The sequence below is a fragment of the Channa argus genome, chromosome 9 (assembly GCF_033026475.1).
Source record: "Channa argus isolate prfri chromosome 9, Channa argus male v1.0, whole genome shotgun sequence".
Classification (NCBI taxonomy): Eukaryota; Metazoa; Chordata; class Actinopteri; order Anabantiformes; family Channidae; genus Channa; species Channa argus.
In genome coordinates this window covers 15,012,827-15,028,618 of record NC_090205.1, presented here as the reverse complement: position 1 = coordinate 15,028,618, position 15,792 = coordinate 15,012,827, and the positions used below count along the sequence as shown (strand labels likewise).

The following is a 15,792-nucleotide window of genomic DNA, read 5'->3' as shown; positions in this document are numbered from 1 at the left end:
TGATAATTGGACTTATATATCACATGTATTTATTTAGTATGAGCATCTTTTATTTCAGAAAAACAAGGAAAATGTGCTGCCTCACACATGGAAGGTTCAGGGTTCTATCCACCTGCTTGCTCCAACCTTTCTTTTTGGAGTTTGCATGTTCTTCCCTGATCTTGTGTATGACTCGATCTTGTGTATGTGTTGGCCCTGAGATCGTGACATGTCCAGGATGTATCCTGCCCCTTGCCTAACGACAGCTGAGATAGGCTCCAGCCCCCTTTGACCCTGAACAGGAAAGGTGGGTTACAGATGATGGATAGAAAATGTCAACAATTTTTCATATTCAGAATTATGATGAAATGTGTCAGGATGGTATGGTGATACTGTAGCATTTTTGCCTTACAGCATAAAGGTCCTAAGTTTGAATGTGCTGTGTATGTGTGCTTGTGTAGGACAGAAAAGAGGTACCTATATTAAATGCATCCATAATCTTTGACTAAAGAAATCAAGATTGTAGGATAAACCTATAGCATGCAGTCATCAAGGTTCAACTTAAAGGTAAAATTATAGATTACTTTGTGGATACCACTATGAAGTTTATATCAATTGACTTACAGATAGAATTTGCTTTGAACTATGGATCACTGTTTGCAATGATTCTGATTTTGCTACAGCTCTCGCATTGGCTATGGTCCAGCAGGCAGGTATCTTCCACCATTCAGAGCTCTGTACTCTTCTGTAAAGATGTATTTCTCATATAAAAAAACAGTATAAACAAATCTCTCCCCGTATCTAAAATGTTAGTCATTTAATTAGTGGTTCAAAATAAACAAATGTATTCCTTTATCAGGCTGTAGCTTACATTTCTGAAAAGCAAATGATACAATTGTCTGTTTGTTTAGGGGACAATGGAAGGATGACACAGATTTACATTTTATTTCATTGACTTCAAAAAGCATAGGCAGGAATTTTAAAATCATAATTCTTGTGTCATTATGTGACATATGCTAAGGCGTTTAAGATCCTAAAAGATTTCTTTGGTTTCCAACTTTGAAGCCAACTCTACCCGAATAAGGAAATACATGTGGTTAATGTTGTTTCAACTGTCTGCTAAATTATTCATTTCATATCAGACTGAGATTTGTCTGGTGGGCCCTTTTAAGCTGCCCCTGGGGTTAAAGATCTTTGATCTGGGATGTGGATGTGATGGGATTTGGACTCACACTCCTCCTCCTGTCTGATGAGTTCACTTTAAACAACATCGTTCTTATTCCTGAAGTGTCTGGAGCATGTCTAGCTACTCAGAGTAAATCCACTCAGATCACAGTTGTGCTGTGTTTCAGTGCATTTATAAAAAATAGCACGATAGTTTGTAGGTGACAGGGTCAGATCAAATGCTGTAATCTGTCTGTGCTTGCTGTGACAGACTGATATTTGATCAGAACCGTTTTTTACCACAACAGAGATGTCTATGAATCCCACTGGGACTTTTGTGTGCCTTATGGCTATTGATTTTCCCTTTTCCAGGAAATGCTGATGTAGTAATAACTCAGTAAATTCTAAAAAGCTCCTAATAAGTGATGTGCTTTCTCTCTGTGACCAGAGGTGATAGATAATAAGGAAATCTTGTTATTGTTATAAAGTGACAAACTGCAGAGGAATCGCTTCACAAATCACAGCCAGTGGTTGTTTTATTCTTTATTACTTTATTATTGTTTCTATTTATTATAATCCCAGCAGTTTATATCTTTAGTTTTATTCTCTGATAGGATTTAATGCTCTAAGTATTATGTTTCAAACAGGAGATGATTTAGCTTAAAGAGGGAATTGGCTGGCTTGGTTGGGTGAAAACATTTGTCTTGGTTTAGACATGTGCAAGATATTCATTATTAGGATGCTACTGTATGTGTTATTTTGTAGATCAGTAGTGCTCTGCCACTTGTTACTGGAGTCTCAGTCATTCAGTCATTAATTGTGTCATGAAGTTGTTACCTCTCTCTACTTTATCGTGGCTCTGACTGTTTTTTTCGACAAATGATCTGATCTGAATGTCAATATCTCCCTGAAAGCAACAGTGAATTCAAACAGCTGTTATATGATATTGAGCACATGATAATGATATTAAGATGATCATGTACCTCTAACTCCAAGTTTACATCCTATGTTGTTGTTATGGTCAACATTTTAAATATAAACTGCAAATGTAAGACTGAGGTGATTAAGTTAATTTGTATTTTGGAGGGATCTTCTATAATTAGTAGTATAAGTATAATAATAATACAGTAATTTGCTTCTTTATATTATTTCAAACACAACACATACAACACATACGCAATACTGACACACAAGAGGAAGACTGCAACTAATGATTTTAGTAATTTTGAGTTTTATATATATAAAATATATAAACTCAAAATTACTAATTATTTATTATTCAAATACTAACAGAAGCATAGCATGACAGCATCAGTATAAAAAAACAGATGTGATATGCTGTATTTTACCTTTTGTGTGTATGTTGTGATTTATTTTATCTCATGATTTATTTTGTACTCTGTCATGTCTCGTACTGACAATGTTCAGTTGAGCACCACAAATGAATTGATTTTAATTAATCATTAAATCAGTAATTTGTCAGGGTAAAAATGCCTAGACAGCACTTATAAAACAAGTGCCTTAAAAAAACAGCTGCTGGAACAAGTGCTTCACATCATAAGAGTCAGAGAGATCATTATTACCAAACCATAATGATAAAGCTTTTGACACACCTGACAATCCTGCTAATCCTCCCCTAAAACACCCCCACCCTGCGTATTGGATTCAACCCCTCAGGGAGCAAAGCCTTATTGGCTCAAAGGGATTAAGTTCATTTGTTCATGTGTGGCTCAGTTTAAGTGCTTGTCTCTAATCCTAAATCCTTTAATTGTCAACAAAGACAGATAGGCTTATGAGGTGAATCTGAAGGCACTGATTATCTTTCAATGATTAATACATCTGCTATCTGTTTTACCGTGCATAATGTTGACATTAGTTTGTTGCACAACATAAATGGAAATGTTTTAAAAATCTAAGGTCACTAAGACATTTTTAAATTGCCTCTTGATTGAGGGAAAAAGCTCTGTTCCCCTGAAGGGTCGCTAAAGCGATTAACTGACATCAGAGGGTAGAATTGGATTTAAAACATGACCTCTGAAAGTACATTACCATCCAGGAGCAAATGGCTCGAGAGGTCTAGCTTTCATTCAGTCTCCTCTGACCAGAAGACAGGATGGTAAGTGGTCCTCCATCAGCTTTTTATTGACCCATAACACAGCTCCTTTGGCACATAATCAGTTGTTGTTTGTCTTTTACCACAAATTAATCTTGTACCATATGCATACTTCTGGGGTGGCTGTAATTCAGTTGGTAAGGCAGTCATCCACGGACCACAGAGTCAGTGGTCCCTGCTATATGTCGAAGTCTCTCTGGGCAACACACTGAACCCACTGAACTGAACAGTCCATTCCCATCTTCAGCTGTGCAAGCCCGGTAGAAATTGGGGAGGGTTATGTCAGGAAGGGCATCCGCTATATAAAAACTGTACCAAATCAACAGCTGAAAGGGCAAAAAAAACAACAACAAAAAAAACCATATGCATACTTCCCAAACTGTTCAGAAATTGAGTTTGAGAACTGGATATTAAATACAGTGGTAAGAATCAGCTGAGAATTAGACTTTACAGTAAATTAGTTATTTTGGATCTGATATGTTAGTATAGGAGTCAAAGCCAAATGTGTTCCTATCGCTACCCACCTGTCCATCTCAATCTGGGAAGTTAATGGGATCTTTGCCTTGTTGTTCTCTGTTAACTTCTGAGGACTCTCCCATCTCCATTTGAGATGTTCCAGCTCACACTCAGTGCAGATGTTCTTGTACCCAATGCCAGCCACCTGGTTGTGCTGTTTGGTGTATGCTGGTCCTGCCTGCATCTTGCAGCCAGTTATTACGTGTTTGAATGTCTCTCAGGTCTCTTTGTAAAGCCTGCAATTGGGGTCCTGTCTTGTGTGGTAGACCACTGCTTCTATTGATGCTTAGTGCCTGTGTTTGGCTGCTATGATCAGTTGCCGTTGCTGCCTCAGGTATTCTCTCAGCAGTTCGGCTAAGGGTGCAAACTTGCATATGATTTGTTTTAGCCAGGAGAGTGACCCTGAAACTAACCAGACCTTGTGCGCCCTTTTTCTGTCTGGTGTACAGTCAATAGGTGTTGGACTTGGGATGGAAGCTGCTGTGCGTTGAGAGGAGTTTCCAGGTCTTCACATCTGCAGCTTCTAGGTTCTCTTTTGGCCAGTTCACAATACTGGGAGGGTATCTGATAGGTTTCAGGGCACAAGTGTTGATGGCTTAGATATATTTTTCCCACTGAGCTGGATATTAAGGACCTGTCTTACCCACTGATGGTGCTGGGATCTTACTGGCTGTGGGATACCAAGATACTTGTAGCTGTTCAAGAAAAAAAAAAAAAAAAAAAAAAAAAAAAAAAAAATATATATATATATATATAGATAGATAGATAGATAGATAGATAGATAGATAGATGCATACATATACATACATACATACATATAATTGTCTTTTTCTTTCTTTTGTATGTGTGTGTACACACACACACACACACACACACACACATATATATATATATATATATAGATAGATAGATAGATAGATGGATGCATACATACATACATACATACGTATATATATGTGTAGTTTTTTTTTATTTCACATCAGTCTTGCCAAACAGTGTATGAGACAATGTTATGGCTCATTGACTATGGTTGGATTGACCCCTTTGTGCAAAAGTGTCATAAGCAAACTCATAACATTTACACGGATGCATAATGATGCTCCTTACATAACATCTCTGATTCTGCAGGGCATAGTGATGGTAATAAGGCATATGCTGTTGTATTTGCTCTTTGGCTCTCTGCCTCATGCACAACATTGATGAACAAATAAAAGTGTTTATTATGTTATATTAAATGAAAATATAACACATGTGTACTGTAATAACTGTTCAATAAGTTTCACATTTTCATTGAAGCGTACATCACTTTGTGATTTGGGACTAATGAGAATAAAATATTTACAAACACCCCAAACTCTCATGGGGTGTTTTGTCCTTACACCCTGAAGACAGGCCAAGGGTTGATTTCCTTTCCTGGGTGCACCATATTACACAACAAGTTAATGAGGCACAGAGATAGGACAAGAAAGAAGAAAGAGATCATGCAAGAAAGACTCTCACACTGTTATCAAACCAGTGATGTTTCTGAACCACTGAGGCATCTCAGAAGCTGATTTTTTAATACCACACAAGTAAACTCTTTGCCAGTATGGTTAATGAGGAGTCAAAGAGCACACTTTAGATGAACTAAGGCCATCAAAATGATAACATGATAACATGATATCATTTACATTATGAAGGATTGTTACTGTTTAAGTTCCTTTCTACTGTGTGGGTTTATAGTTACTCTGACCTGTAGACATGAGCAGTATGTATAGCAGATTACACATCTATGACAAAGTTTTGAAATAATGACATATAAGAACAAAGTTAGTTTAAACTGATTATGCACTGCAATGAAAGGTGACAGTAGATTTTTAATTCAGCAATCTGCATGTCGTTAGGCCAACACAAATGTTGGTTGTGTCAGTGAAATTTATGTAAGCTAACATTTCCTCTAGTGTGACGAGGCTGACATTTTCATTTTGAGTGAAATGTCTTCACTGGCCGACCGAAAGGATGATCATAAAACATGCATCGTTTTACCTTTTTTCTGTTTTCCCTGAAGCGCTAATAACAAAATCTTTCTCGTAGCATCATGGTTACACCAACATTTCACTTGGATTGAGACCAAATGCCTGCTTTTGTTAATACCATCAGCTCCACTGCTGTAGAGTCTATAGTAGGTACTTAATTTGTAAAGACAATATTTTCTTTACAATTTCTGACAGATTTGTTCCTGTGTTTTCTTCTTTCTTCTTTTAAAGAAATATCATCAGTGCATGGCTGAACTGTTGGCCCCACCCTACGGTGTGATGGAAAATAGTTGTAGTGCTGATAGTGAGTAGCTCTCCATTGACCTTTACATTTCTACATATTGTTGAACCACACATTTTATTTCTAACTATGTCACGGGTATAATTCGTTTTATTAATCTGCACACATGGATGTATGGATATATGGAACTGCATTTTCATTCAGCTGTTATCATGTCAATTATTGAAGAGACAAACTGAGAAGCAGGGAAGAAGAAAAGATATACTCACATTTACTTTAGCACTTTAATTTTATTATTGCAAATATTTCCTGGATTTTTCCACTCATTTATTAAATAAGATTTCACATTTCTTAGGAAGTGTAATATCAGAAAAGAATCATTTTTTGTGCAATATGTAATAATATTTTTGTCCTACTAACTCTATTACTGTCTGACTTTCCTCTGTCATCTTGAACTGTGATAGAGGCTGATTTATTATTTTATTTTATTTATGCTTTTCTGTTGTAGGGTTAACCCAATACTGACTTAGCTCTGTTCAAACAGAGCACTTAACTTGCTTTAAGTCATGTGCCATAAATTTGATGAAAACCAGAATGCGGTGAGAAAATACAGGGTCTGTTAGTTTACTGGCAGTAGGTTTTGAAAAAACATTGAGGTTCCAATGTTTTTTTTTCTAATTTGCTATCTGAAACTCTGAAACTTAGTCAACCTAAAGTTTGGATTTCATAAAGTATTTTGACCTGCTGGGCAGCTTTTAAAGTGGACCTGTCTGCTTTTTGGTTCATCACTGTTACACACATCAGAGCAGCACTGTAAGAGCAGGGCTTTGAATACCTTAACCACATACAGGACACTACTCTGGGGATTTACAGTATGCCCTTTTTTGCATGAATACACTAACCCACAGAAATTACACAAGCATCAGGCTGCTCTAGGTAGATGCACCCTCTTGTACTCTACATACACAGCAGCTTGTAACTGCAAAAATTATGTAAAAGGCATTAAAACAAATTTTAATTTTTAGTGCCATGATGTCACATGGACCAGCGTGAAATTATGCTAACACAAATTCTATACAGAACCATGGTATATAAACAGAAATTCAGTTTAGGGGTGTACAGGATAAAAGTGGACACCAACACCAGGCTCTACTTTATTGAAAATGATTCCATCAGTTCATCTTTTATCTCTCACATAACCTAAGTAACATTTCCCTCATGATATAATGCAACAAGTTCTACATTTACATTTACATTTAGTCATTTAGCAGATGCTTTTATCCAAAGCGACTTACAAGTGAGGTACAAGGCAAGCAAAAATCTAAGTTCTCCTGCAAAGAATAATTTATGTTATTTAATTTAGGTTGTCAGTGCAAAATGGCTCATACAATATGTGCATATTGGAATCTGCTGCCATATCATATTAACACCATCATTAGCAAGTGCCTAACAAAAGTCATAATTTCCTGATCTATTAGGCATTGGGTACCATTAAAGTGGGTTTACATTTAGGGTAAGGGAAAGTTATTAGTTTGGGATAATTTGAATCCTTGATTTTACTCCAGTGCTTTACTCCACAACTAACTTTTACCACTGTAAGAAAGAAGCAAATAACCTAGAATATATTGTCATTGTGGTAGTAGTAAAACAGGTGGATCACAAACTGTATTTTATTCAGCTTCAATGAACATTTACAACAATACACAAATCATTGTCAACACACTTAAATAGATACTGATACTTTTTCTTTTAATGTACAACGAGTATAATATTTTATTTATACTAGTTGCACCTTGGATGTTTTGTGTGGATTGTATCTGTTTTTGTGATATCAGCACACTGAGAAGCACATCTATGAATAGCAGAGCAGCCTTGACTAATTTCATTTTATGTCCTGGAGGGTAACACTTAATCGCTACTGCCGTACTTAATCTGCATAGGGTGTGGTTAAAAATCCCCACCCCTCCAACAAAGTCTTTGCAAGACTAACATTTTCTAGAGTAAAAATACTGAAAAGTGAAGCATTATCTTAGTAATTTACTTGTAATGAACATGGTGCCTTTTTACAGTAACACCCACACCTGAATGCAAGTCATACAGCCTAATAGCTTGTTTAATTAAGCAGATATCTAAATGAGATAATTGTTTTTAAGTTGTTCAAAACAGATTTGCAAAGTCATTTTCATCCTAAAGTTCAGAGCATGAAAACAGGTTACTTATACAAAGATAATAATTGAAAACAAAACAGGATGGATGCTGAAAGGTTTCATAAAATATTTCATAAAATAACGAACACTTGGAAATACTAAACACTAGTTTAGTTTAATTTATTTCTTCTCTCCTGTTTTACTTATAACAAGTCTTTTGTAACATATCATCTGTTTTTCTCATCCAGGAATGCCTGACAAAGAGAATATAAGAAACAACTCATTTGTTCCAGTCTCTAAACATCAGGATAAGGTAATGTTACTGACAGTGGACGACTTGACCCACACGCAGTATTTTAGAGTGAGACATAATTCAGCTAATATCGCGTAGTCTCACCACATGTTATGAAAGTCATAGCGAGGCTTTGGTGTTAAGAAAATGTTTGTGTATTGGACTCGTTCCTGCCTTTTTGTAAGTCAAAAGCTTGGCATGGTGTTAAACCTCAGCCACACCTCTGTTTTATCATTGATTCCAGTTTGCCTGACGTAACAGCATCCTTTGCTGTTACCCACTTTACCAGCAGAGGCTGGAAATAATTGTGCAATGTGAAGGTTGTTTAAAGTTGATCTAAGTATAAACAAGGTTGTCTAAATCCAGAACAATTCCTGTCCCACCTTTTTCCTGTTGTCATTTCCTGACGACTGTGTTGACAAAGTGGCACCAGAGCAGATTCATGGTGCTATGTGTTTTGTTCCCACATACAGTTTATTTGCAATTGTTGTGTAAAAAAAAGAGAAATTCATATCTTGCTTTCCTGTTATGTAACAAATACATAAAAAAGTTGAGACAATGTGTAAAATTTAAATAATAAACAGAATGCAATATTTTGCAAATCTCATCAACCCATATTTTACCTACAATAGAACTTAAACAACATATCAGATGTTGAAACTGAGACATTTAAATAATAACTATGGCTACTAAGTGGACTAGTTATTAGTAAGTAAATCATGAAGCTGTAAAGCCTTCACATAAATACACCAGTTAACGGTGCTCTTTGAAGCATGCAAAATGGATTTTAAATGTCACTGCCCCCACCCCATGGCCCCAGTGGAAAAACAAGACTACACATATAGTGATTTACAATATCTTTGTCCTATTTGAGCAGTTGACCCATTGGTTAAGACTCTGGTAACAGACTATTACTCTAACTCAGATGTAATAAAGAAAGTCATATGGTCAATTAAAATTGACAGCTAACTAACACATAATGTCAGCTGTGAGTCATACTGTAGTATTAAGGGAGGCATCCTGCGACCCAGAGTGAAAAGAAAAACACCCGTTATTTAACTTGACAAGTTGTTTCCCTAATATCTTCTATATCCAACTCCTGGGTGGTTGTTTTCTATAACAACAAAACATTTAATCTCACCCACATTCTCTGAAGCTGAGTTTTCTATTAACAGAAAAGCCTCAATTTCACCGTCATGCATGATTTTCTTTTTCATTTCATTTTATTTTGCAGAAGTCATTCATTGAAAGTCCAGCCAAACCTCACCCTAAATGCATTTCTCAGGTAGTAAACACAATCACCTTCTGTATGTAGGCGTCAATCATTACTTGTTTATGTGGCAGGACTCTATTAGCTGCGATTTAACTGGAATTCTACTGTGCAGGTTACCTCTGAGAAGATCCTGAGGGCGGGAAAAATTCTCCGTAATGCCATCCTCTCCCGGGCACCTCACATGATCAGAGACAGAAAGTATCACCTGAAGACGTATAGGTAAGTTTATACTCAGGTAACTGTGGAAGATTGCAATATTTAGTTCAATTTAATTCAAAATACTTACAAAATAAAGTGACAGTAAATCTGTTGAAAAGCTTCAACAGAAAAGCTTCAACAGAAGAAAGAACGAAAGAAGTTTCTTTGAAATCCACAGTCTTTCAGCTGGTTGTTTTACTTTTCCAGTCTGCAACCTAACAGTGTCGGTGTGCTCCAGTTACTCCCGTCAGCATCATTTCAGCTGTTACAGCAGTCAGATTTGTTTTACCTCTACAAACCCACAGAAAACTGCTTCCCCAGCACTTAACAGCAGACACACACACTTATAGAGCTTTGCGGTCACCTGGGGTCTGTCAGCTACATAGTGGAATCATCAAAAAGGTCATAATAAGCCAGTGCAGTGAATGCATCTCGTTGTGCTTGTTTTGTCTGAAAAATCATATTTAGCAAACTGTATTCACTGCAGGTAGAGGTGACTTGTTTAACATTAGTACAGGATCACAGGCAGGTTTGGGAGGTTTCATTTGAAATGTCTTTTATTATTATTGCTTGCTGGTCAAGATTGGTTTTGTCAGTGATATTGTTCTATATTTTTCCGAAATGCCTCTGTACTATATGTGTGATTATTTTAATCAAGCGTGTGTGAGAATAAGTGACATTTTCAAGGATTTGTTTAATTTATTTAAGCTTGATTTACACAAGGATTATACAATGTTTAAACATTATATATCTATTAAATTATCTATTAGAAAAATTCAGAACAGAGAAAGCTGTTCAATAAACACAATACAACATAACTCAAGATCAGACAATGAACATATTACATACCTGCCCAGCCTCGTGTTAAACATTATATTACCTTCTGTAATTTGTAGACAGTGCTGCGTGGGGACTGAGTTGGTTGACTGGCAAATGCAGCAGAGCTCATGCATCCACTCTCGTGTTCAGGCTGTGGGCATGTGGCAGGTGCTGTTGGAGGAAGGCATTCTCAACCATGGTGAGACTCTTTGTGAGGTCTGTGTCTGCTCACATGCGCTAGTGAGACTGAGATTTTAAATTTAGAGCCTGCTGTCTGTGTTGTGCTGCTTGGATGCAGTGGACCAGGAGCGGAGCTTCCAGGACAAGTACCTCTTCTACCGTTTCCTAGACGATGAACAGGAGGATGTACCGTTCCCCAGCGAGGAGGAGAGGAGGGAGAGCCAAGAGGAGCTGCAGGACACTCTGCTCCTCCTCTCACAGATTGGGCCTGACGCCCACATGAGGATGATTCTGAGGAAACAGTATGGCTCTGAAGCAGTTAAGAAATATTTAATAAAGTGAATTGCTGTGATTGTGTCATCAGTTCATTTACATATATTTTGCCTTCCAGTCCATCTGAAAGAACTGCAGATGATTTGGAGATAATTTATGAGGAGCTTCTCCATATAAAGGCCTTATCTCATCTGTCCACAACTGTGAGTACAATGTCTTTGTCTTCAGTTTATTGATCATGTCACTGGGCAGACACTGCAAATGGTTCAAGAAAAAAGTAGCAATGGTCGAGAAAAATTCCTGATAAAATAAGTGTGAATGTTCAGATACATGTTAAATTAAGTAAAATTATCACTTCTTTCACCAAACCAGTTAAGCAAGAATTGCTGCAAACTACAGCCTAATTTCAGATTAAGACAGTAACTACTAGGATGTATCAGTAAGTAAAATGTGTTAGCGTTAGCGTTGATTTTCCTGAATTATTATTCTTTTCTTGTTTGCACAGGTGAAGAGAGAACTGGCAGGAGTTCTGATCTTTGAGTCCCATTCAAAGGCAGGAACAGTGTGTACGTATTTTGGTTAAATATCTGTACTCGCACCTTTCACAAGAATCAGATGAAGCCAATGCTGAATAACTGAATTTATGAATATGTTTCTTTGTTTCTTTTCTCACTCAGTGTTCAGTCAAGGTGAGGAGGGAACATCCTGGTACATTATTTTAAAGGGCTCAGTCAACGTTGTCATCTATGGAAAAGTAGGTATTTCTCCAAATGAAATACTACAAACTGTAAAGCCCATCAAGCTGACTTAATGGTCTGTTTGTTGTGCTCCTCAGGGTGTTGTTTGCACACTTCATGAAGGAGATGACTTTGGGAAGCTGGCTCTTGTTAATGATGCCCCTCGAGCTGCTTCCATTGTCCTGCGAGAGGACAACTGTCACTTCCTCAGAGTGGACAAAGAGGACTTCAACCGGATTTTGAGGGTGAGCTTCTATTGATGATGTTGAAATAACCATTAAAAGGATGCTGTTGCCCTCTGTTGGCAAAATTTCAGAAATGCAGCTATTAAAGTTATTTAATGTAGCCTTGGGGATTGTTTGTTAGCCCTTTGTGGGCATTAGCTTAGTCATCCCACAAAATCTAAATTATGTCTCTCAATTATTATGTTGTTTTACTTCAAGCTAGATATGAAAAAACAGATTTGGGGTTAATTGCCTGTGGATGCAGACTTGTTTTGTGGAAAACCCCCATCTGGGAGCTTTGACACCCTCATACATGTTCTGCTTGAGATGGAAACAGCATTTCTTAGATGTATTATGTATACGGTGAGGGGTGAGCATGACAGAGTATAGTGCTATGAGCCCCATACAGAGCTCCAGCAGGTCTGTACAGATTGTAAAGAATCCCTTTTAAGCAGCGTCAGTGTTATAAAAACATCTTTTTTTATTATTTTGTTGAACAGACTAATGAAATCACATGTTTACATCATTTTTGTTAACCCCTCATGTTGCTTTAGAGTGCTTCAAAATTTCTTATTGCCTCAGCTTATTTCTACAGCAACATTTTACTGTTTTTACAACCAGTCAAATGTAAATATCATAGTTGTAACCAAAATGCACCCTGGCATATTTGTTATATTTTTTACACTTTTGAATCTGCCCTAGAATATTTTATTACCATATTCCCTGTGTGTGTCTGTGTGGAGGACGTGGAGGCCAACACTGTGCGTCTGAAAGAGCATGGTCAAGATGTTCTGGTGTTAGAAAAGAGTCTCAGCAGCAGTCGAACGTCCAGCCATGGGGCATCTTCCTCCCATTACAAGTAAATGTACCCACCACCCACTACACTGCTTCATTTATAAAGAGTAAAGGTTTAAGTGCACTGTATGCATACATGTTATTAAAACACGGACGATGCTAATTTCTAATTGTCTGATTGGTTAGTAGTTCTAGTCAACAGCTTAATAACTGTCAAAAGTCACCAGTTAACATAAACCACAGACTTTAGGGGTAATAACTCATACACAGCATCCCTTCTTTCCCATTGTTAGTCAAGATTTTAAAAAATAACCTGCAGCTTGATATGTTGTAGAAATCACATTTGATCTTGTATGTTTTTTCCTGTCAGTACCAGTAATTATTGAACTCTTATGAGTCAATGTGACTAACATATGCTGTCTTAATAAAGGCATCTGTCACTGCACCGCTGTTACTGTGATACAGACAGATAGAGTATATGAATGGTAATTATGGCCTAGATCCTATGGTGAAAAGAAGGTCTGGCAAGTCACCCTTATTTTTTTTCAGGGTCACTCTCTAATCAACTGTGCTCCTCACACATGAAAGTGTTAAGACTGTTCTCCCCCATGACTGGGGAAGACGCGGCATAGCTTGTGTAGCTCCCTCTTGTGATGTCGCTATCAAGTAATGAAAACAACCAAGGCTGAGTTGTGCTGATTCTCCTTCACATAGAAGATGCCCCTACACTTATTTTCTCTGGCAGCTCTTACCCCAGGCTCCCCTTAATCTTCAGCCGCCCAAGAACTCTGTGATTATAAATAGGATTGTTATCAAATGAAGCAATCAGGGCCACACGTTTAAGTAACACAAATCAGTCAAGGGCCATGGCCATGTTATTAAGCATTAAGAGCCAGTTTTTCTTGATTAGTGAAGGGTGTGTTTTATTCCATGTTGCTCCAGATACAAGGTAATGTCGGGGACGCCGGAGAAGATTTTGGAGCACCTCCTTGAAATGATGCGATTGGATTCTCAATTCACAGAGTCAGGTACTGCTGTGCGTAAAACATTCAGCATGTCAGAGTAGTGCAAACTAATACAATCTATCTGTATGATGATCATTCACTGTGGAGGCTTTTCTTGCATCCAGTATATTTTTTCTCTCCTCTGCTGCCTCTGTCCTCTGCCCGCTGTTCTTCACTGACCTGTTTGTTCTCAACTATAATTAGTTACACATCACAGAGCTGATCTAATTGCTCTCGCTTGTGTGGATGCATATGGTTTTCATATGCCTGCAGAGGTGACAGAGACAGAGCCATGTGAATCAAGACCCGATGGCTCTGGACTCTCTTTGATTCATTCTTAAAATAGCATCACAAAGCGTTTCTGTTTTTTGGTCACAGACTCAGCCTTAGACGTCTTTGTGCTCATGCATAGTGTCTTCATCCCAAACAGTCAACTGTGTCCAGTGTTGATGGGACAATATCCTTTCGGGACTGTGTTTTTTTTTCAGCCCTGATAAACTGATCTGAGAACAAAAAAACTATTGCATTGCTGTTATTAAATTGTTTTGATCTTTAACTGCTGTGCACCTACCATGCCCAGGCCTTGCGGGGCTCTGAACAGGAGAAACTGGACTACACAATGAACAACAAGCGCAGGGTGATCCGCCTGGTGATGCAGTGGGCTTCAGTACATGGAGACCACCTGCAGGAGGAGGATGTTTCAATGGCCTTCCTGGAGGTCAGTCTATAGATACAAGTGCGAATCAGTGCGATTAACGGCAATGTTAAATAAATAAAGAATCAGTGTTAAGTAAATCAATATTTCTATTAGAATCTTTTTTTGTAGATCCCATTAAGTATTAAAGTTGGAATACTACTAATAGTTAAATGAATGAATTAGAACATTTGAAATAACTTCAGTAGTTCTCCCTGATCATTTATTTAGGAGTAATTTTGTTTCTTGTAGCTACAAAAATATAACTCAAGCACAAAGCTCTTCAGCTAAATCTAGAATTTACTACAGTGATCACATTTACACATAATTCCCACTCATCATGATATAAAACAGAAAATAAAAAGAAGAGCCCTGTGTGGGGCTTTATAGATGTGGAGAATAAGACTTTTGTTTATTAAATGTTCACAGTGTGATCTAATGTATGCACGGTTGTAACTGTTTGCTGCTCTGAGCAGTAAGGGCAAGTGATGAATATTAATAGCTAAATATTTCTAGCTCAATGAAGATGTGTTTCCTTATACTTCAGGGATTTTTACAATGCGTTTTACAGAGTGATGGCTGAGGCCATAGATAGGTTGACAGAGACATTCATATGACAGTAAAAAGGTAAAGACAAAACTGTAATCACCCAGTGTTTACATGCAATTAAATTGATGAGTTAGAAAAATAATAAAGCTAAAACTCTCCGTTCATTTATTACTTCTTTTAAACTTCTTTTTATTGTTGTGTTTTGCAGGAGTTTCTCATTGCAGTATCTAATGATGCCAAAGTGATCCCAGCGCTCAGGGATCAACTAACCGACCTGGAGAGACTTGTAAAGTGCAAGTAAGTTGTGTTTTTTTTATTTTCAATGCGTGTGAAAAGGAGGAAGAGAGTTAAAGATGATGCAGTGAGCCTTAACCCGAAAACATGGCCACCTGTATTTCCCATTTTATAGGCACCGTGACCATAATATCAGCTTTGATTTCTTCTTGTCATTTTGTATTGGAAGATGATTGTGGATTATTTGTTTTGTATTTTAGTTGTGAAGATGCGAGAGTTTCACAGAAAAAGGTGGGAGTTTTTCTATCTATTTAAGGTTCATGTTGAAATTTTGTTGTATTGTTG

General features: G+C 37.3%; 1 protein-coding gene across 9 annotated transcripts in view; it reads left to right on the top strand.

Moving 5' to 3' along the window:
• rapgef4a (Rap guanine nucleotide exchange factor 4a) overlaps positions 1 to 15,792 on the top strand; it is a 31,267-nt gene that overhangs the window by 11,285 nt on the left and 4,190 nt on the right. For 5 of the 9 annotated variants that reach the window (XM_067516944.1, XM_067516947.1, XM_067516946.1 and 2 more), the window contains 16 exons: positions 6,019 to 6,091; positions 8,424 to 8,488; positions 9,702 to 9,752; positions 9,853 to 9,959; positions 10,835 to 10,956; positions 11,056 to 11,239; positions 11,329 to 11,413; positions 11,716 to 11,776; positions 11,888 to 11,964; positions 12,046 to 12,192; positions 12,915 to 13,030; positions 13,909 to 13,994; positions 14,349 to 14,427; positions 14,538 to 14,688; positions 15,422 to 15,510; positions 15,708 to 15,738. In XM_067516944.1, the coding sequence (XP_067373045.1) occupies positions 6,019 to 6,091; positions 8,424 to 8,488; positions 9,702 to 9,752; positions 9,853 to 9,959; positions 10,835 to 10,956; positions 11,056 to 11,239; positions 11,329 to 11,413; positions 11,716 to 11,776; positions 11,888 to 11,964; positions 12,046 to 12,192; positions 12,915 to 13,030; positions 13,909 to 13,994; positions 14,349 to 14,427; positions 14,538 to 14,688; positions 15,422 to 15,510; positions 15,708 to 15,738 (1,524 nt within the window). Of the gene's footprint in view, positions 1 to 6,018; positions 6,092 to 8,423; positions 8,489 to 9,701; positions 9,753 to 9,852; positions 9,960 to 10,834; positions 10,957 to 11,055; positions 11,256 to 11,328; positions 11,414 to 11,715; positions 11,777 to 11,887; positions 11,965 to 12,045; positions 12,193 to 12,873; positions 13,031 to 13,908; positions 13,995 to 14,348; positions 14,428 to 14,537; positions 14,689 to 15,421; positions 15,511 to 15,707; positions 15,739 to 15,792 lie in introns of those variants that run through there. The other 4 variants (XM_067516945.1, XR_010915234.1, XR_010915235.1 and 1 more) reach the window with 4 other exon arrangements.